This window comes from Lycium ferocissimum, chromosome 10 (assembly GCF_029784015.1).
Source record: "Lycium ferocissimum isolate CSIRO_LF1 chromosome 10, AGI_CSIRO_Lferr_CH_V1, whole genome shotgun sequence".
In the NCBI taxonomy this organism is placed as follows: Eukaryota; Viridiplantae; Streptophyta; class Magnoliopsida; order Solanales; family Solanaceae; genus Lycium; species Lycium ferocissimum.
Genome location: NC_081351.1, coordinates 41,052,353 through 41,074,600, shown reverse-complemented (window position 1 = coordinate 41,074,600; position 22,248 = coordinate 41,052,353). Strand labels below are relative to the sequence as shown.

At 33.9% G+C, this 22,248-nt stretch overlaps 3 protein-coding genes and 1 long non-coding RNA gene across 7 annotated transcripts in view; 1 reads left to right on the top strand and 3 right to left on the bottom strand.

Moving 5' to 3' along the window:
- Positions 1 to 13,412: 13,412 nt before the first annotated feature.
- LOC132035443 (uncharacterized) lies at positions 13,413 to 13,824 on the top strand. The gene is made up of 2 exons (XR_009409250.1): positions 13,413 to 13,479; positions 13,663 to 13,824. It is a non-coding gene; the product is annotated as an uncharacterized LOC132035443 (long non-coding RNA).
- Positions 13,825 to 13,853: 29 nt separating this feature from the next.
- On the bottom strand, positions 13,854 to 15,679 carry LOC132035442 (MDIS1-interacting receptor like kinase 2-like). The gene is made up of 2 exons (XM_059425724.1): positions 14,653 to 15,679; positions 13,854 to 14,541 (listed from the first exon to the last, which is right to left on the bottom strand). The coding sequence occupies exons 1-2, from the start codon at positions 15,659 to 15,661 to the stop codon at positions 14,165 to 14,167; spliced, it is 1,386 nt and encodes a 461-aa protein (XP_059281707.1). The 5' UTR covers positions 15,662 to 15,679; the 3' UTR covers positions 13,854 to 14,164.
- LOC132034907 (probable leucine-rich repeat receptor-like protein kinase At1g35710) lies at positions 15,663 to 17,053 on the bottom strand. The gene is made up of 2 exons (XM_059425243.1): positions 15,734 to 17,053; positions 15,663 to 15,668 (listed from the first exon to the last, which is right to left on the bottom strand). The coding sequence occupies exons 1-2, from the start codon at positions 17,051 to 17,053 to the stop codon at positions 15,663 to 15,665; spliced, it is 1,326 nt and encodes a 441-aa protein (XP_059281226.1).
- Positions 17,054 to 20,062: 3,009 nt separating this feature from the next.
- The window catches only part of LOC132035441 (uncharacterized), a 39,910-nt gene continuing 37,724 nt past the window's right edge, over positions 20,063 to 22,248 (bottom strand). For 3 of the 4 annotated variants that reach the window (XM_059425723.1, XM_059425721.1, XM_059425720.1), the window contains exons 4-8: positions 22,015 to 22,103; positions 21,847 to 21,921; positions 21,125 to 21,204; positions 20,503 to 20,664; positions 20,063 to 20,358 (exon numbers count right to left, since the gene is read on the bottom strand). In XM_059425723.1, the coding sequence (XP_059281706.1) occupies positions 20,258 to 20,358; positions 20,503 to 20,664; positions 21,125 to 21,204; positions 21,847 to 21,921; positions 22,015 to 22,103 (507 nt within the window). In that variant the 3' untranslated portion in view covers positions 20,063 to 20,257. The remainder of the gene's footprint in view (positions 20,359 to 20,502; positions 20,665 to 21,124; positions 21,205 to 21,846; positions 21,922 to 22,014; positions 22,104 to 22,248) is intronic. The other variant, XM_059425722.1, reaches the window with a different exon arrangement.

Here is a 22,248-nt window from a genome sequence, read left to right as displayed (position 1 = left end):
CAGTTACATATGTATTGATATAGTTATAGAAATGAATGTTGCTTCCGTGTCTCGACCTCTTTGATTCCTCCGATGAATTATTTTTGAATGTTATAATTAGCTCTTAATTCAGCTGGTATCGTGCAATTCCTAAAATTATTAGTGATTACTATTATTAGTTATTGTGGACAATTCTTAAACAAATTTGTACAGTTATTAAGATGAACGTAGGATGCTAAGTCATTAGATGTAATTAACTCCTCTACCTTTTCAACTTTTGAAGGTAACAAAGAGAAGAGAGCCTACTTTAATTTTGCTAGTTTTTTATTAGGGCATTAAGTAGTTTCAATATTATTATTCAATATTTAATTAATTATATACTTTATTACATTTTAATTTATAGCAGGGGCAAAATAGTAATCTAACTTTGAAGGTAGGAGCTTTCCACTTTTAGTATAATAGGATAAGTATGCATATTCATGGCCCCCAGTGGCAATTCAGAGGTCCAGGTTGATTCTTATCCCTCCTTATTGATGATGTTTTATTATTGTGTTTCAATTATGCCTTACATACCCGGTACATTATTCTTACTGACGTCCCTTTGCCGGGAGCACAGTATTTCATGTCATGCATGTTCTGGTAAACGGGTAGATGATCCTCCACACACACACACACACACACTTTGATATCAACAGTTGTTGGTGAGCGCCATCTTCTTTCGGAGCATTAACGAGTCAGTGTATCATGTTTATATACGCTTTTGCATTTTGGGTATGTCGGGACCTGTCCCGAGTTATGTACAATGATGTTGATCCACTTTTAGAGGCTAGTAGACAGTTGTCCTGTGTATAGTTACAATTACGATGGCCTTGTCGGCCTTATGATGTTGATAATTTCCATGGCGGCCTTGTCGGCCCACATATATGTAAGAATCTTTTCGGCTTGTCCCTTTGATGTTGAGCTTATATTCCCTTTATGGATGCATATTGATTTGGCCTGCCCATGATAAATCTAAGGAGTTGTTTGGACATGGTTTGAAACCATGAGATGAAACCATAATTGCACATGCAATTTGGATTTCTTAAGTTGTATTTTTTCTTATAGACATAAAAACCTCACAAATTGTGAAAACTATCAAAATATTCTCAATTCTTATACAATCTTACCAAATGAGCAAGTCATAGTTCATAACAAAATTAATACGCTACTAGAAGACCTTTCTAAAAAATACAACATCAATTAATCAAACTTTAGTTCGATAAAAAAGAAAATTTAAAATGAATAGTAATGTAACTACTCTTTAATATAATCTTCTCATATGGTAGACATAAATAAAGGTTGGTAAATAGTTGGTGGGAGTAATTATTAAAAATATCTATCAATGTATGGGTTTTTTTTTTTAAACAAATTATAAACCTATGGATCAAGTTTTATATTTGAAAATTTTAAACCATGGTTTGAAACCTAAATCATGCATTTTTGGATTTGAGATTTCAAATCGTGGTTTGAAACCATGAGATAAAATGCATGTCCAACCGCTGATTTCATCTCATGGTTTCAAACCATTATTTCAAATCGCATGTCCAAACGCCTACTAATGATAAGTGAGAAATAGTAATGTACATTGGTGCTCGGTTGAGTAAGGCACCGGGTACTAGTCATATCCTCCAGTTTGGATTGTGACCGTAAATTAGCGAAAGTGAAATGTTTAGATGAAAATATTATTCCGAAGAGAATGAGCCACTCAGAAAAATCACAATGACTGCAATAGAAAATTAAATTAATTAAAATAACAGTTTATTTTTATTAGAAAAAAAGAAACCTGCTACTAGCATTGTTTTCTTTCTTGGCGAAATAAAAGAATGGTCAGTTGATCATTAAAGAAGTCACATGAATATTATGCTACTAGCACTCAACAATACAAGTGCTGCACCATTACACTGCCCGATGAGTCATTTTGAAGGGCGACATAGCAATTAATAAAGATTCAAATACGCATCAATTAGCTCATTAGTATATTTTATTTTTTTGCATATTTATTATTTTTCTGTTCAGATTATTAAATGGTCAAATTGACCCATTTCTACCTAAAATACTCGCAATGTTCACTTTCAGTTTAACATTGGAATGTTTGGCTGAATTCACTTTGATTAGCCTTTCCATTTAGCATGATTAAAATCGTTAAGCAAAGGTTTTCCCTTAGCATTTCATGGAAACTGGGAAGTTTTCTTACGATATAGAGTTTTAAATTCATAAAATTCAGTTCTGTAAATGTTGTGATAACTCTACTTTTAATCCAAACTTGGTGGTTAGTAATATCCGTGGTTTTTCTAAATCCTCTTTGAGCTTAGTGGCTTTCACCCAAAATCCACCATTCAATTAGCAGCAAAGCTTAATTTACTTTGAATTGATTAATAATTCCTTTCCCTGTGTCTCCTTCACCCACTAGTTCTACTACTATGATTAATTAAAACATTCATAAAAAGTAAGTACCAAAATAGAATGAAAAAAAAAAAAAAAAAAAAAGCCACTGATACTATATGGAAAAAGAAGAAGAAAAAATAGATAGAAGGGGGAGTCAGAAATCTCGTGTGGAAAGTGCCGCTCACTGCATCACAGTGTGATGCTGCGTTTGCACATATGCAAAGATCTCATCATTCTCCCATTTTTTTTTTCTTTAATTTCGTTCAGCAAAATTACATTTACTCATTTGCAGAAAATTAGAAGAAAAAAATTTATAAGAAACTATGTTATGAGAACCAAAAAGAAGAAGAAGAGGTGAGTAAGAAAGAGGTGAAGGAAGAGGATATTAATAGAGGACACTGGCGGCGATGCTTTGATATTTTGCCCTAATGTATGCAACTCTTGATTCTCTGCTACGCATCTCCACCTAATCTCACTGCATCCCCCCAATCTGCGGCTGACCACAAGTCATGCCTTGTTTTAAGGTCTCATTTGTTCTTTTTTGGTTGGATAAGTGGTGTCAATATTTACGGAAATGAATAAATAAAGTAATCACGATAAAATATCATTTAAATTGCACAATTCTAGTTAAGCCTGTTAACTGGGCCTGTTACGGTTTATTTTTTACGAACCATTAACCGGAACAGGACCGTTGGCCGACCGGTTAACTGGTAATTTTTCAATTTTTTTGTAAATTACCGGTGAATATAGTCGTTATTGGGCCGTTGGCCAGCGGTTCAAATTGATGAAATGGCCGTTGGCAACTGCCAAAAATGTGATTTTTAGCCCCCCAACGCCCTAAACTTTTATTTTTAACACTTTAACCCCTTTTCCACTCCTAGATAAATCCCTCTCTATTTTATTTTCATCCACACCAATTTTCTCTTCTCAAATCTCAAATTCTCTCAACTATTAGCTACTTTAAAATTACAAGCTCTCTCAAATTCTCAATTATTAGCTATTTTATATTTGCAATTATACAAAAACAAAGTGTTGGTGGAGTTGGTGGATTTGCAAGTCTAGCCGCCTTCAATTCAATATTTGTTTTGGCGGAATTTATTTTGGCAATTTGGTACCTTCGTTCCAACTCTATTTTTAATTTTCACAATTAAATTTTCGCAATTTAGATTCTTGCAATTTATTTTCTTGCTATTTATTTGGTTGCAATTTAATTATGTCTAAAGGAGTTAGAAGAGGTTGTAGTAGTGGGGGGAGGAGAAATATGGAGGAAACATTTGTCTTAGGAAACGGAAGCGAATATGTGTTATCAATTTGACATTACTCAAAATAATCCAATTTTAGATCATGAAGCATTAGAACATCGATTTGGCCCAACCTATAATGAAATTGTTGATGATGATGACATTGATGACGAAACACAATCACCGGAAAATCCGATAGGAGATACACAACAACCACAACAATCACAAACACAACAAAAACCGACAAAAATTCGTACGTCAACCTCTAAAGTTTGGAATTTTATGACTAGATATAGGGAGAAACATATAGTCACATGTAATATATGTAAAGAAAAAAAAAATTCAATTCAAGTGTAGGAACAATAAGGATGGGGCAACGGGTTCACTAAGGACTCATTTAGTGACTATACATAAGGACGTTTGGGTGGAGGGAACGGGTTCCGTAGGGGGTACTCAACGAACAATAGACCCACATACCGGTTTTTTTTTTTTTAGTTATAACAAAAAGAAAGACTGTGTAGAGATAGGTAAAATGGTAGCTTATGATTGTTTACCATTTTCCTTTCCTTCGAGGCCGGGTTTTGTTACTTATATTCAATGTAGTTATAATCCGATGTTTGAGGGTATTCCTAGAAGTACTTGTAAAACGGATATTATTGATTTATATAAAAAAAAATATATAGATTTTATTTGCGCCATGTACTTAATTCTTTAAATTGTAATGTTTCCCTTACCGCCAATATTGGTCTTAGTCTTAATAGGTTAGAATTTTTTGCTATTACATGTCATTTGATAGATGATAATTGGGTCATGCAAAAAAGAATTATAGCTTATTTACATGATGAAGGGAAGGGTCGTCATGACGGTAAATTTTTAACGAATAGAATAACAACTATTATGAATTTTTTTTTCAAATTTACAAAAAAATATTTTGTATTGCTTTAGATAATGCTACTAACAATACAAGCGCGGTTGGCCTTATAAAAAGGGAATTAAAACCTCCACTAGCGATTATTTTTCATGTAAGATGTAGTTGTCACATTTTAAACTTGATTGTTAAATATGGTCTTTCCTTATTTGATGATCCTATTCAAAAGATTAGAGATGCGGTTGCTTTTCTTTTTTGTAATTTAAGTAGGCCTAAAATGAGAGATTTTAATAATCAATGTGAGAGTCTTGGTCTTAGACCTAGGAAAATTCAGGTTGAAATTGATACTAGGTGGAACTACACTAACATTATGTTGTAACAAGCATATGAATATAGGGTTGCCATACAAAATACTCACAACAATCACTATAAAGAGGTTACAGAGTGGTTATTTGATAGCGATTAGGAAGATGTTTTAGAGTGCAAAGAACTTTTAGAATATTTTTATAATGCTACTCTTGCTTTTTCTAGACAATTTTATCCCGCGGTTACCCGAATTTTAGCATACTTGGCCGAAATAGCTAGAGTTTTAGTTAAGTATAAGGCAAAACAGGGTTATCAAGCTGCTATTCATTCTATGAGGGAAAAATTTAGGAAGTATTATTTTTCCATACCAACTTTATTCATATTGTTGACACCCGATTTTGTCCCGTCTTCCCCAAAATACTTACTCACATTTCTAGTATTTTCAGCAATTTAAGAAATAATTATTTATATTTTTACTGTAATTATTAGCTTCTATTAATGCTGGCGCTTTATTATTCTGCGTAGCCACTACTGTTATTATCTTTTATCACCGTTACTGCTACCATTATTATCACCATTATTATTGTTATTATTATTATTATTATTATTATTATTATTATTATTATTATTATTATTATTATTATTATTATTATTATTATTATTATTATTATTATTATTATTATTATTATTATTATCACTGTCATTATTGCCGGTATCAGGATAATCCGCACTTTATCATTTCAGCATTCTTACCGCCTTATGCATACGGATCGCATTTATTTTTTGCGCAGCTAAATAACAGCATTTATTTACCGTTGAATATTATCGCACAACTATTACGACGTCATATAATTTTGTTTTTATTTGATCACTAATAAATACGTAATTTTTATATCAGATAATTTCTAAACACCCGCTAGCATATAATCAATTTAAATGGGTCCCTTATTTAAATTCAGGAGTCAAATTGTTCAACCCATACTATTTTGGACCAGCCCATAAGAAATCTTAAAATTTTCGGCCCACACCCACTACCCATCCGACCCGCCCCGGCCCATTTCGTTCCCTAAAATGAGAATGGGTAGGTTTTCTTTCTTTTTCCTCAGCGCCGCACCCTCTTCTCTCTCTCTCTTACCCCGCTCGTCTTCTCTCCTCTGTTCATCCTCTATCTCTCTCTTACAATCCTCAGCTAAAATGGCAAAATCACAGGGTTCTTTCGATCCCTCAGGCAGTGTATGGCCATATCGGGAAGGGCTATTAGTGCCCTCCTTTCCGTCGATTTTCAATCGTTGACGAGGGTAAGAAACTTTGTTTCTTTCTCTTTCTTTTCGGCTTGCGTCTGAAATTCTTAATGAGTTTTGTTTTGTTCATGAACCAAATCGTTTGTTGATCAGTCCTTTTACTTTCGGGTACGAAAGGGGTTTAATGGATTTTGTTTTCTTCCTGGGGTTTCTGATCATTGTCATCGAACGTTGTTGACCGAAAAATCCCGCCTAATTTTTAATTTTTAAAACCTAGCAAACCCTAGAAATCCTCTATAAATAATCTTTTCTGGAGATCCAAAACAAAGTTTTTTTTTTTAGCCGAGGAATCCTCCAAAAATCGTAGTTTGAAACCCCCCCCCCCCCCCAAAACAAGAATTCTTTGGCTGCTTAAGTTCCCCTTCAAAATATTAGTCGATAATTTTCGAATATCGTCTAGAAATGCTAAATCCTGTTCTGTTTTAGTTTTGAGTGTTCACTTGAGTCCAAGCCTACACGAGTTTGAATTTCGAGGTATATCGGAGATTCGACGCCTCACTTCGCTGCACCCGAAGCAGGTAATTCCCCTTTCCTTATTTATTTTTTGCATTTTTTTTATGTGTGTTTAATCTGTAGTATGATGTAGCTTGTTATGTTGTGTCTATATAGTTATGTGAAGTAATGTTGTCACCTTAATTTATCGGGCTGTTGTGTTTCTTTTATTCTTTATGTTGTTCAGTAGGTTGTTTATGTGACAGTCTGTGCTCCATGGTTTGTTTAACTAAGACAATGATGTTGTAGCTTTAATTTATGGGATTGTTTAAGTATCTTTCATGCAGTCTCAACTTGATATTGGCATGATATGGCATGTTGGTTCCATGAGTGTATGGTTAATCGAAATTCTGTCGCTATCTAATCTGTCTGAGCATGAATAAATTTTAGTAATTTTTACTGATATTGTCGAGATCGGGTCCCGTTATGAGCCTAAAATACCGACAAGATATCGGTTTTCTTATACTTGTTTGTTTAATTTAAGCAATGTTGTTGTCTTAATTTGTTAACCTATTAGGTGCTGAAATCTTTTCTTAAAACAAAAAACTATACTATTGATCCTGTTAAATTTTAACCATGCTCAAGCATGTAACCTAGATGTTATAGTCTATGCACACCCTGAATCTTTGAAAGGCATCATGTTGATCTTACCTGCCTAAAAACTAACTGATATAGAAACCGAAGAGTTTTCATAAGTCATCTAAATCTGAGGCTACTCATCTGAACCTTATTTGTTTAACTGCGTAACTATTAATACTCCACTGTGTGATAGTAAGGTAATGCATGTGTCACTATTCACAACAAAGCATAATATTTATGAATTGGACAAGTATCAATGCTGTTTTGGTTAGTTCATCGGTATGATATGCTTAATGACATTAAGTACAGAGCCCCTTTACCTAATTGTTGGTTAAGTAATGTGCCACTAGGTTGACTCAATTGGTCATTCATGTTAAAAGCCATTACTTGCATGCCTGCTGTGTCATCTAAGTGGAGTAGGCTTCTTTTATTTAAAAAAAATGATCGGGACCTTAGTTTGATCTGTGTCAGTTTAAGCATGTCTTTAATCGTTATTTTAGTGCAATCTGTCCAGCTTGAGCATGCATCTTGTGTAACTTTGCTTAGTGTCTAAATGTGGATCTAGTCAACCTTGAAGTCATTTAAACCTATGGTGTCTAAATAATAAATTGGATTTCTGAATGGCATGTTTTTTTTTTTTTATATATTGATACTCTGTTGAATTTGTGGAAATTCTGAGATTTGATGTTCCTAGTGTCAATCGACACTTCGTGTTTCAATTGTTTGTCTAGAACTATAAGCTTCTGATTGTGGCTATTGTTAACACGTTTGAATGCCTAAGTTTAATTTGAGCAATCTGATGTATGGACTTATTTATGGAGAGGTTCAGATGTATGATTGTTAGTTAGTGTGCTAATTAATCCAGAAAGTAAAAACTTCAGTTCTGTCAAAGCATGTTATGTTGCCCGCATCTGTTAATGGATTCTTTATATGTCATAAATGTGCCGCGTTTGATTATGTATATATATCGGCGTATATTGCTGGTATACTCAACTGAAGCACGTTAATAGGGAGGTTAGATTGGTCATTATGGATCAAGCTTAAACCCTCCCCGGTGTTAGCCATGCCGGGGATTCATAAAATCCCTTGGAACTTGTGCAACATCGGGAAGACGGGGGCGAAAGCTTTCCAATATTAACCTTCTATATATCCCTATGGATGTGTATACATGAGGTATACTTGAATATACAATATATATACATAATCTATTGAATTGTCTTAAGTTTACATTTTATATGTTTGACTTTTCATTGATTAGATACTAATCCTTTCCATTTCATTTTTTTTTGCATGATCATCGCACACGAGTCTGAGGAACTCGTTTGTCTCCCATATTCGGTGTTGGGCTAAAGCCCAACGAAATCTTCTCCTCTGCCCAGCCATCTGTTTGCAGCAAAGAGAACAAAAATATATATAGCAAAACCAAATTCTGGGCCAAAGCCCAACAGGCGTGAACAGTCCCCACAAGCCTAAAAAATGGGCTGAACCCATTTCCGATAGCAATCCCATTGCAGCAGCCCTTTTTTAAAAATGGGCTAGACCATTTATATTTTCACTTCCCATTTATTTTGTGTATTTAATTTTGCAACTAACTCTTTGTTTGTTTTATTTTTCTTAGCTTAAATGAACCTTAGCAGGATTAGTGGATTTAGTTTTAATGACGGGTAGTTAGGAAGACCAATAATTAATTCCCCGAGTTTCATTCTCTTTTATTAAAATTATTTGCAATACCTATAACATATATCTTTCTTAGAATAATGGGTTTATAAAGTGGCATAAGTATATATTGAAGCTAAAGGGAATCATGATCCATACTTACTATCTTGAAGATTTCGAAACGACATTAATATGGAGATAATAATATAAGTATATTTTATAAACATGTTTCTTTCAAAATTCATCCAACTAAACATATTTCATACAAACCTAGTTAAATAAAGTTAGGAAAATAGAAAGAAATTCATCACCCTTTGCATTCTATTTATAAAAAGGGGGAAAATTTAGATTAGACAAAGCAATCTAATTAATAGAATTTTGAAGCTGCATTTACATTATCTTAACCTCTTTGCATTCTGTCTAGATTTTCTGCATATAATGTAATTTTATCTCAAGCTTAAATTATCTAGTCTTTTCTTAACAGTTTTTAATTATGTAAAATTTATTCATATTTTGCAAGTTTCAATGGCATATTATTTCACAACTTAGCAACATTTATAAGTTGTAGTTAAAACCCTTTTTTTTTTTTTTTTTTCCTATAAGTCTTTATTTTAGATGGTGTTATTATATTTAAAAGCTTTAACAATATTTGTAAGTATTATTTTAAATATTCTTTTATGCAAAATATTATATTTTCTATAAGTCTTGTTTTTTAAGATAACATTACTATTCTCGTTTTAAGTTTTAACGGCATTTATAAGTCTCATTTTAAAAGCATTTCTTTTACGCAAATTGCTATATTTTCTATAAGTTAGTTTAGACGGCATTATTATATCTCCTTTAAAACCTTAGTAATATGTGCAAGCTATTTTCTTAGAATTCAAGCACCTTATTTAACCTTAATTAACTAACCTAAGTTTGGCCGGTAAACCGTAGTTAACGGATCCTAGAGGATGCCTAACCCCTTCCCTTTAGGATAATTAGAACCCTTACCTAGAATTGAACTTAAGCAGACCATTAATGGAGGTTTAGTTAGGCTTTACCTTAGTTAATAAAATAGGTGCCCTAATTCACCTTAAAATCAATTAGGTGGCGACTCCTTAAAATAAGCAAAATAGGGATCTCCAATATGTTGTACCTAGTTTAGCCCGTTTAAATGGGGTATAACACATATTGAGTTCTATTTTAAATCCTTGTCTTAAATCTTCTTATACCATTCAGTTGGTTAGACAAATTTATGAATATTTAGAAATTACCACCGAGCAACCATCACAATTTGAGGCTGAGAGAGCCATAGAAATTGATCTTAAAAAAGTTTTTGAATATTATTCTAAGTTGGAAGAAAGTGTTACTCCCGTTGCTCCACTACCTAGTACTTCTACTTCTCAAAATAAAGGAAAAAGCATGTGGAGTTTATGTGTTTTTCGGAGAATGTGTTCTTCTACTACTCAACATACTGCAAACTTTGATGAAATTCACTTTTTTTTGTCACAGCCATTGGTGCAAATGACCGTGCCAGAAGTGGACGTCTTAGGATTGTGGAAGAAATTCAAGGTGAATTATCCCGTACTTGCAAGAATGGCTCGGGATATATTTAATGTTCAAATATCAACCGTGGCCTAGGAAAGTGCATTTAGCCAAGGAAGACAACAAATTGGAGACCATAGATATTCCTTATCCGGATTTAGCTTGCAAATACTAGTTTGCATTAGTGATTGGATTCGATCGGAGCGGCGCAACCAAAGGCTAGAGGCGAGGCAAGGCGAAGAGGAAGAGATTGAACTTTTAATAGCAAGTGAAGCGGACCAATTTGAAGACATGGAAGATATCCCAATGGATGAATATAATATAGATGAAATTAGCGAAATGGTGCTTACAATGTGATTTTATACTTGCACTACTTAGTTGCAACTCATGTATTATTTGCAAGTTAAAAAAAATTACAACTTGCAAATAAATGTTATCCATTAATGAATAAAAATTATGGCTCATCGAGCTTTCTTCTATTTACTTGTGTTCATATTCTTACTTATATTGAGTTAAGAAAATACCTACAATATACTTAGAATATACATCTACTTAAATTAAAAAATAGAAAGTTATAACTATATATATTTATAAATATACAATCTTGAATTTTATATTACTCATAAGTTATTAGTAAATATAAAATTTAAGTAATACATATAACTTAAACATATACATAGATATACACACACACACACACACACTCTTATAGTCTTATATACAGAAGTTACGGATATATATAAAACTTATATATATATATATATATATATATATATATATATATACACAAACATAACATAACATATATAAATATACAAACATAACTTAAGTATATATATATATATATATATATATATATATATATATATATATATATATAGAGTAACATAACATAACATATATAAATATACAATCTTGAGTTTCTTAATACTTATAACCCGGATATATATAAAACTTATATATATATATATATATATATATATACAAACTAATAAACTATAGTGTTAATTTATGTGTAAAATATGTAATTAAGCAAAATTTTTTGTTAAAAAAACACATTTTTGGGCTAACCGGTTACCGGTTTGGTAGAAGGGTACCGGTTCCGGGCCTGTTAGAGCCAAACCGACCAGCCGGTAACCGTCAACTGGAACGGTTCGGAAAACGGTAACCGGTCGGTTTGCTAATCGGAACCCGTCCCGGCTCAATCGGTTGACAGGCTTAATTCTAGTATACATTCCTACAAACCAAACCAATTGTGGGGTGTTTATAAATCTATAAACCAAACAAAATCAATAAAAGTCGGATTTTTCAACCTTAGAGATTCTCGGTTTCTCGTGTTTTTCGGGTTTTTTTTGGGTAAAGTCTTCATACAAAATATATAACTTGTGCTTCTAATAGTTCTTTAGTCCTAACTAGTAAGATACAACTATCTGATTAAGGTGTTTATTAAGAAAATAACACAAAATGTGAGATGAATGGTGATATTATACTACTATATTCAACAAAAAAGATAATGAAATCGTTGTAGAATTCACGTCGAGAACCTAATAATCAAGACTGAAAAATATCACAACAATCGTAGTATTTGAGTTTAAATATTATGAGTGTTACAATCTCTATGATTCCTCTGATTTTTCTTTACAAGTATAAAATCAAGGGCATTTTGAGCTTGATCTTGGCTTGTCTTTAAATTCAAGGACCTTAGAGCCTGATCTTAAATATGGTGGTCTTGATCTTGCCTTGTATTTCAATTCAAAGACCTGAAGCTTGATCTTGAATATAGATTTGATTTTGACTTGGATTGATACATCACGAACAATTTGATGGCCGCCACGAACAATTGAATTTGATCTTGAACGCCTTGCTATTTGATTTGCCTTCGTTATTGATCTTCGGGTATTTGAAAATTGTAGAGGAATGCTCGCAGTTTGTAGGAAACTTGTAGCGTTTGATCCACGAGCTCTATCTGGCTTATTTTTTGAATTTCGGTCCCTTTTTCTGAATTATGAGGACTCCTATTTATAGTTTTAGAATAGAGGAGTTGTGTAAGGACGAACTCTCATTCGATCAATCAGATTGAAGTTGACATGATGATATTTGATTGGTCAGAACACGTCACTTGTACATGTAGCGCATTTTCATTGGTCTTTAATTTGGCTAGACATGTTGTGTCATTTTGACAAGTGGCATGATTTTATTTGCTCTCTTATTTGATTTGACGTGTCACATCATTTGACACGTGATACCAAACGGGGCCTCAAAAATAAGATTGATATATCGGGCTTAGTAGAGTGAGCTCATTATTTTTAGCCGATTGAATAGGTTAACCCAATAATATTTGACCATTAATTAAATCTATATTTGTTGAACTTAAAAAAATTAATCCAATTATATTAGGCCATAATATTTATTTGGACTAATATATCTTGAATATAATACGATTTCTTGTGGTTTTAAAGTAATAAAATTTCAATATTCACAATCTGAAAATCACATAAAACAAATATTGTTAATCAATAAGCCCCTTCCAGTGTCCCACATCGTTGATAGAACACCAATAGGGTCACTTCATAAGAGCTCAACCAGACTGCAGGTCCGCCGAGCTTGGTAGCGCAAGCTTGTCACTCAAGTGAGGGCATTAAGGTAATGGGATGGACTCCCTTGACAGAAGTGTGGGTATGGACCAGCAATAAGTACTGGGTACGCTTGCAGCAGTTGTGTAAAAACACAATGCTGTGTGGCATGGTGTGTCCCTCCTGATTGAAGAGGTGACTTTGCAAGAGGTTGAGTTTGGTCTTGGTGCTTTAGTGGCAACAAAATGTTGCTGTGAAAGACCAGTTTGCCGAAGTCCTAACCCAAGGTTGTCTCATAGTTTGGACCATTACCTTTTAAACTTTTTGTCATTGAATAATAAAAGTTGGTGACAATCTTGACTTTGCAAGAGGTTGAGTTTGGTCTTGGTGCTTTAGTAGCACACCGCAGTGCTGTCTTCACAGAATGGTGTGTCCCTCCTGATTGAAGAGGTGACTTTGCAGCAGTTGTGTAAAAACACAATGCTGTGTGGCATGGTGTGTCCCTCCTGATTGAAGAGGTGACTTTGCAAGAGGTTGAGTTTGGTCTTGGTGCTTTAGTAGCACACCGCAGTGCTGTCTTCACAGAGCCCTTCTCTGCTTGGCAACAAAATGTTGCTGTGAAAGACCAGTCTCAAGGTTGTCTCATAGGACCATTACCTTTTAAACTTTTTGTCATTGAATAATAAAAGTTGGTGACAATCTTGACTTTGCAAGAGGTTGAGTTTGGTCTTGGTGCTTTAGTAGCACACCGCAGTGCTGTCTTCACAGAGCAGCGCTCTTCCTCTGCTTGACAACAAAATGTTGCTGTGAAAGACCAGTTTGCCGAAGTCCTAACCCAAGGTTGTCTCCTAGTTTGGACCATTACCTTTTAAATTTTTTGTCATTGAATAATAAAAGTTGGTGACAATCTTGATTTTCTTCCCCTTGAGGGTTTCCACGTTAAAATTATGTGTACTTCTTTTTTGTTATCATTTCTTAATTCTTGTTGTCTCATAACATTATCTTCCCATCTTCTATTCTCTTTAACAACACCAGTAACTGCAAAGGCTACCATCTAATGTTGTCTCCTAATCTCTTAAAGTTAAACTTTCTTAAATCGTCAGAAATTGTCTCCAAATTGAGGATAAAACACATGAAGTAATTTATATCTTCAGTAAAGACACTGTAACACTTTAAATTCCTATAACATATACAATAATGTACAGGTATGCAAAAAGATCAACTTCTTAGTAGAGCTGGTTCAAGCAACTGGCCTAATGTAACAGTGGAGAACAAGCCTTCAGATGGTAATTTTTCTTTTGATAAAGATGCACAAACTTGCTTCATAGTTGGCCTAGCTTGAGGACTTTGACGAAGACACGCAAATGCTAGCTTGGTGATCTTGATCAATTCTTCTTTTTCTTGTTTTCCAGGAGCTAGTGGTCGTTCGTCAATAATATCCTTTAACAGTATTCCATTGGCGCCTGATGCTGGCGAGACTGATGATATTGCTGCAATAATATCCCCTGGATGATGACCTAAAATAACTTCTAGTGATAGCACCCCAAAGCTGTAAACATCACTCTTCTCATTTACCTTCATTGTGTAAGCAAGCTCTGCAAACAAATTAGAAATTAAGTATAGGAAATTAGAAAATCGTGTTAAGCATTAAAGATTCTGAAGTGATGAATTCAAAAAAGTTACTACTAGTTATAAAATATATATACCTGGAGCTACATAGCCAAAAGTTCCAGCGAACGAAGTCCAATTAGAGGAGTTAGGCCTTAGGAGTTTGGCAGTGCCAAAATCAGAAACATGGGGATTGCCTTCAGCATCTAAGAGAACATTGTTACTTGATATATCTCTGTGAACTACAGGAGGAGAACACTCGTGATGCAAGTAACACAACGCGTTTGCTACCCCCTTGACAATATCAACCCTCTTGAGCCAATATAAATCTCTTGCTCTACCCTCATTGCTAAGGTTTTGTGACAAGTTTCCTCCTTCCAGCAACTCATAAACCAAGAATGAATGGCGTGCATGTGAACAAAATCCATAAATCTTTACAATATTCCGATGGCGGATGTTTACTAGAGTTTGTATTTCTTTTGAAAACCCTTTCAAGTTGTCATCAGATTCTTCATCATCTTCTAAAGCATGAACCTTTTTTACTGCAACAACTTGACCACTTGGTAACTCAACCTTATAGACACTTCCGTGTCCTCCCTTCCCAATGCAATATTTGCTATCAAAGTTCTCCGTTGCTGTAATTATGTTTTCATATGCTATCTTTCCATCAAAACCCCTAATTGAAAAAGAACTTCTGGATGGTTCTCTAGGCTGAATACTGATATTTCTTTTCCTTTTTGTTAGAAAAAGAATACAAGTAATCACAAGTAGAATCAGGGCAATAAAGATAAGAGATAGAGTTAAGGTCAGTATAAGCTTTCTACTTATTCTCTTTTTTTTCCTCAATGAAGAGCAAGGGCTCATACCAGTATGATTACTGCTGCATAAATCCTTGTTATCTCTTAAGTCTTCAAGCGAAGCATTTTGAAAAGCCTTGATCTTGGGAAGGGGACCGACCAATTGATTGGAACATATATCGATTGACCTCAAACTAACGCGTTCATTGAAACTTGTTGGGATTGAACCAGACAAGTTATTACGCGAAAGATTCATTACTTCCAAACTCCTCAAATTTCCTATTTTCCATGGAATCTCACCACTGAGCATGTTACAGCTGAGATCAAGATACACTAGGGAGTGCAAATTTCCCACGTTAGAAGGAATAGTTGTGTTCAACACGTTCTTGCTTAAATTCAAGTTCCAAAGCTGCCTACAATCTCCTATGTCTCCTGGAATCTTGCCACTTATATTATTTGCAGCCAAGTCAAGTCTTGTAAGTTTGGACAACTTTCCCACTTCTATAGGTATTTCTCCTGAGATTTCATTTCCATGCAAATCAAGTTCCAGCAAGAGAGTTAGGCTCTCCAAACTTTTAGGAATTTCGCCGGTCAAGTGATTTGAAGAGAGATCAAGCATTTCTAGTTTGGTCAACTTTCCTATCTCAATAGGTATGGATCCAGACAAGTTGTTCAAAGAGATCTTCAAACTTGTTAGATTATGAGAAAGGCTCCATTGTGATGATAACTCGCCATATAGTTTATTGTGACTCAAATCCATGTAAACTAGACTTGGATAGACACCAAAAGCTTCTGATATGTTGCTAGATAGTTGGTTACCATCAAGCCTAAGTCTGGATAGTGTAGAGCAATTTTTCAAGGTTCTAGGGACACTACCAATAAAGTTATTATCATATGCTGTGAATTTAGCAAGTGATCCACCAAGGCATACATTTTGTGGCAAGTGACCAGAAAGATTGTTCTCTGCTACTTGAAAAGTTTGCAAATTTGTAAGATTTTCAAGCTCTATTGGAAGTGATCCATTGAGTGTATTATTGAGCAAACACAAATGCAGAAGGGATTTTAAGTTACCAAAACTTGGAGGGATAGGGCCATAGAGTTCATTTATAGATAGATATAACAGCTTAAGTTTGGTCAAGTTACCAATAGATGAAGGGATAAAGCCAGTAAAATGATTTTTCGACAAGCGTAAATGCTTGAGATTCTTCAATAACCCTATTTCAGGTGGAATCACTCCAGAAAAATGATTGGAACTCAAATAGAGGAAACTCAATCTTGAAAGATTGCATATGTTTCTTGGAACTGTACCATTGAGTGAGTTATTGGATAAATTAATTAATTGGAGATGAGGAAAGGAAGAGAAATTTAGATGGTGAAGATTACCTCTAATCCCATAATTTGCAAGATCCATTTGATTAACTCTTCCAAAATTATCACAAGAAATGCCATCCCAATGGCAAGGACTAGCATTGCTAGTAACCAACCAAGAGGAAAGGAGTGTTTGGCTTGCATTTTCAAGACTGGCTTTCCATTTTAAGAGAGAAAATGCTTCAAATGAACTTGAATTAATTGGATGTCTTTCAGAAGCATTTAGATATGTCTTAGCAAGAACATGATGGAAAGAAGTAGTTATAAAGATCAACATCACATGCAGAAAGAGAGGTTGACTGAAAATTGTGGTATTGGATAATGAGGATCTCATTTTTCTTCAAAAAAAGAGAAAAAACACCAAATGTCTGTTTTTTGGTTTTCCTAAGGAGAATTTTGTTGGCTTTGTGGGAATGCTGGACACAATCATTTATGGACCTGTATTTATAGTTAAACAAGCCTCATGTTTCCAAGTGGGAAACGAAGCCAAAATTAACAGCTCTTGTTTAGTACTTATTTTATTTGTTTTTCCTTATTTTAAACATACATAACTTCTCGTGTTCAATTAATGTAATAGTTTGTGTCCTCTTTGAGCAGGAACGACTAAAATGAATATTGATGTCCATGTGAAGATCTAAACAAGCGGGCTTTATTTTTTCCGGAGAATTTTTTTGTGATAGATCAAGGAAAGTGGATGTTGGAATATTACCTCTAGCCTTACTACATAATTATGAAGCATTAAGCAAAGCTAAAATTAGCAAAATGTGAGATATAAAGAACTAGAAGTAGAAACAGACTGCTTACTAGTTGTCAAACTTATCAAAGAGGATGACATATAGTATCACCCTCTTTGACCTATTATTGAAGATTGTAAATACTTGCTTGAAGCAACAAGACGAATATCGTACATATCTGAAGAGAGGCAAACAAATGCGCAAATTTCCGGAAAACGAAGGTCATAGACATAATGAAGATGTGCTGGTAGTAAGTTAAGGGACAATTAAGGATACAGAGTTTTTGGTCTTGAAAGATTTAAGCAACGTAGCATATGAGATGTTTTAGTAGGCGTTTAGCCATAGAAACCAAAAAAAAAAAAAAAAAAAAAAAAAAAAATCACTTTTTTTGAACATAACCAGTGCGTAAACATTGCCCCATCAACCCATTGCACTTGTACTCCATACAAAACCCAACAAGAACTAAATCAAGTAGCTCTAATAATAAACACTTTGAAAAACTTTTATAAAAATAGCTGTAAAAATAAACACTTTGAGGGTCCTTTTTATAAAAATAAAAACTTTCAGTGTAAAAATTGAAAACAGAAAAATAAAAATAATGGTCCAAAACAGAAAATGGAAAAAGTGAAAAAAGTGTAAAACAAGGTTTTGGTTGTTTTTCAAATTCCAAATACAACTTTATGTTGCAGTTGGAATTTTTATGGCCAAACACTAATATTTGAAAACAGTGAAAAACAAAATTCCGAGAAAAAGTGAATAATTCTCATGGCCAAACGGGTCCATGGTATTTCTATTTAGCATTCCATTTTTAATGTATAAGAAACTAGTCTTGGTCATACTTTACAGTTCTTTCTCTGTAGATAGATTGCATTCAACAAAAACTGAGAATGTATGTCATGGTATATGTTTGTGTAGTGACAAAATCATGTCATTAAGATAAAATAAGAAGTTTAAATTTAAATTATTTTCAAGTATAGCAACAAATCATTCTTTAGAAATATATTTAAAATGAAATAGTGTCACATAAAATAAAATAAGAAGAGTAATCCGTATGAATTGCTTTTTTGTTAGAGTGATCTGATGATATAATAGCCTTATTAAAAGGAAAGCAAATAAAAGAACATGAAAAACGACAAAAGTATTTTCTTATTTTTAACTCCGCCCCCCTAATTATTATTATTATTATGAATACATAAGTCTTCCTCCTTTCTATAACCCGCTGATTGAGGTCCAGGTTAACTAGCTAAGGAGCATGAAGTTTGACTCTTTTTAATTTGCTCCAATTATATTCTAACTTTTGCAAGTTGTTCATTCTTAATCCGTCTTGATTGCCTTTTTCCACTCGTTAATGCATGTACATGATAGAGTTCTCTTTCTTCTTCTGTTTAGTTCTCATGGAAAGTAAATTATAGAAAAAGGCTTCAAGTCAAATTAAATAAGGTCCTTTGGCATAAATGTAGTTATCCATTAGTAGACATTATGAAAAGGGACTCTCTGGGCCACGCTAAAATGTATTTTAATTAGTGGAGTGGGATTAATGAAGTGCTTTTAGCCAAATAGCATGAAAAAGTTTTTATTTGATTAATAAAAATGTGCTGTTAGTTTTTCGAGTTTTCCTATGGTACCTCAAAATTCAATTTTTGCGGGGAGTGGTTGGATTCCTTGCCGACCTCGTGGCTTATGCAGCAGTATAAGTAAGACCAACATAAGATATAATCTATTTTTTTTGAGGCAATAAGGTAAAATGGAGTAGAAAAAAGAGTAAAACTTCGGTTTGAAGATAATAAAGTGTGATCTTGAGACAAAAAGGAATTGAATAAGCTAAAAGAAAAGAAAAATGAGAAAATAAAAAGTATAAGGGAACTAGGAAGAGCTTGACTTGGACTATAAAATCTATAATGATTTTATGCGATTTTAAGCTTATTATCACCGACTCACCTCCAGATGAAAAAATTTAATGAACTGATTTATACTTCCTTTTCTCTAAGTTTGTTTAATGACTTACACGTAATATTTTAACAACAAAAATGATATTGCTACAAAATAAATGATATGCTCATAAATTAAATTTCCTAAAAAGTTGTAAACATGTAAGATTTGTAAAACGACGTATTAGATGACCAGAGTCATTTAAGTTGTGTTACATGCTTCAAATCCTATTGATTTGCCCATCCTCGAGTCACTTGCGCCTGATTTGCCCATCCTCGAGTCACTTGCGCCTTTCTGACATAGGCTCATTCTCTATTTCAAATCTGTTTAATATCCTTGTAAATTAGAATTTTTAAAAACAAAACTATCATATTATGGGGTTAAGAAATCATTTTAGAAGCTATGCATGGGGAGATGAAGGGGTAAGAAATCAAGCTCATGAAAACTTGACCCGCCCCACCCCATTTTAATCCGCCCAAGTTGATCTATTCGCCAATAGACCTTTTTGCTATGTGCACGATCACGATTTTTTTTTTTCCAACCCCATCTTTTTTCAAATCAAATTTCCATGATGGTTTTTGGGGGCGTTGTATATCATTTTATGAAAAACACGAAAGAAGGGGACTAGATCTTACCCCATCTACTTTATCAAACACTGCAAAAAGGGGGGTCGCAAAGCATTTGCCAATACCAAGAAATTTATACTATAGCTTAACCATAATTCAGGAAACATATCAATTTCATTAAAGATAATTCAGATGTGCACTAAAAGAACTTGAAAAAATGATAAGTGTATTAGGGTTGAGTTTCTATTAGAATTTGATGAACACAAGCGTGGACACCTCGTAATAATAGCAAGTGACTTGTCCTAACATTCAGACATAAGCAACTGATGCCCGGACAGGACCATTTGCTTTCATACCCTGACCCCGACCTCTACCCCGTCCCTGTACTTGTCCTTGTCCTTGGCCCCGACCTGCAAGAAATCCGATCTCATGTTAAAAGATAAGACATGAATATCATATCTCGCTATACATCAAGAATAGCAGAACCAATACCTTTTACATGAAAAATTAGTAGTTAGTACTACGGATCTTAGGTGAAAAAAGTTGTAGCATACCCTGGCCTTGAATGGGCATTGAACCAACTTGTCCACCATAGTTGTTACCACGTCCACGATAACCACGACCTCTTCCTCCAGTTCGGCCTCTACCATTATATCCACGCCCTCCTTTCCATCCGCCGTCTCCACCATATCCAGGCTCACCATTGTTAAAACGCCCTGTACACAGTGAACGAAGATTCACAAAAAAATTCTTTGGTCTTCCTTTTTGATAGCTTAATACTATTGATGCAAAGTTATAGTGCTTTGCAAAAAAATATACATTTGCACAGGGTTTACTTTATCAATTTCTCAGCCTATATAGCTGACCAACAGTTCATCCTTCATCAAACTATCTTCTCGAAAACAATATAGCTGAAAGTTTGTACCTTGAGAAATTTGCTTTAATTGGATTTGCTAGCAATAACAATGGCCAGATTGGTTCAGGTTATAGTAAAAAGGGTGACAATGTGGAGAACCTCAACCTTCAAATCCAAATTCTTTTAATTCATCCAAGGATGTGCAGGAAAAGAAGGGAAATTCATAACATAATCACAATATAAGGGGCTGCATATTGCCAGAAAATTCAAGAATTTCAAAAGATAATGCATAAAAGAAAGGTCAAATGAGACCAATATACCTCCTGCATAATCATATTCAGTTTGTGGTCTGACTTGATCTGCTGGAATAGGTGGTTGGTACCTGCAAATATTTATTTTTCTTGAAACCAAAACCTGAAAATCTTAATATGAAGAAGGGGCAAAGAAGAAATGCGATCACGGAGACATAGTTACAGCATCTGAAACTTGATGATATCTGTAGTGGCTACAGGTTCCAAGCGGGATATTTAGAGATGGATTTAACTTTTGTACATTGACAATGTAAAGCATTATCATATCAGTGTTTTAACCTATTGTAGCACGTAGTGTGCCTTATTTTCCAGATTAAAGTTTCCACTTTTCATGGACAGTTACCTGTAGTTACCTTTTTAGATGATCAAATAGTGTAAAATTATTATATACTAGAAGTTAAATAAGAATTATGCAAGTAATATCGTTATACAAAAGCATCCGAATGAGGTAATTTTAGTCCTAACATGCAGTTCTCAATTAAATATATTAGTTCTCAGACAAAGAGCGATTAGAAGTACGTTAGAGGAATTGTTTTGAATTAAAACAGACGACCAAATCTAATATTAATGACGATATCATCATAAGTAATAATGTCAATTATTACCATAGTTCAGTTTCTTCTAGTATTATATCAACGTAATTCATTGATTGACTGCACATTTACTGAACTGAGGTAACCAATTCAAGAAAAGGAAGAGCACTGAATACAGTTTTCATAAATCATGATTACCCGGCTGATAAAGTATCTAACTCTTTCTTGGAAAGGATGATTGTGATGATTGATACATGACGAGTAGTCTCGAGCCTGCATTAGGTAATAAACAACGAAAGGTGAGCAAATTATCAAACAACCAACATCAGCTGAAATTTATATGGACCAAATTAAGATGCATCTTACGGAAGAAGTCCTTCTTCTAGAGGTTCCCACGTATCAGTGATATCAGTTGAACCAATCGATGTGATTTGATGAAGGCCAACGATCTTTCTCTGATGCATAAAGATTACATTGTTACATGATTTACTGAGCTTAGAAACATAGACTATAGGTGCATTATGCTGAGATATATTTTAGAAGAATATATGCGGTAAAATGGACATAATCACATGGACAAGCTACAACAATTAATCTGCT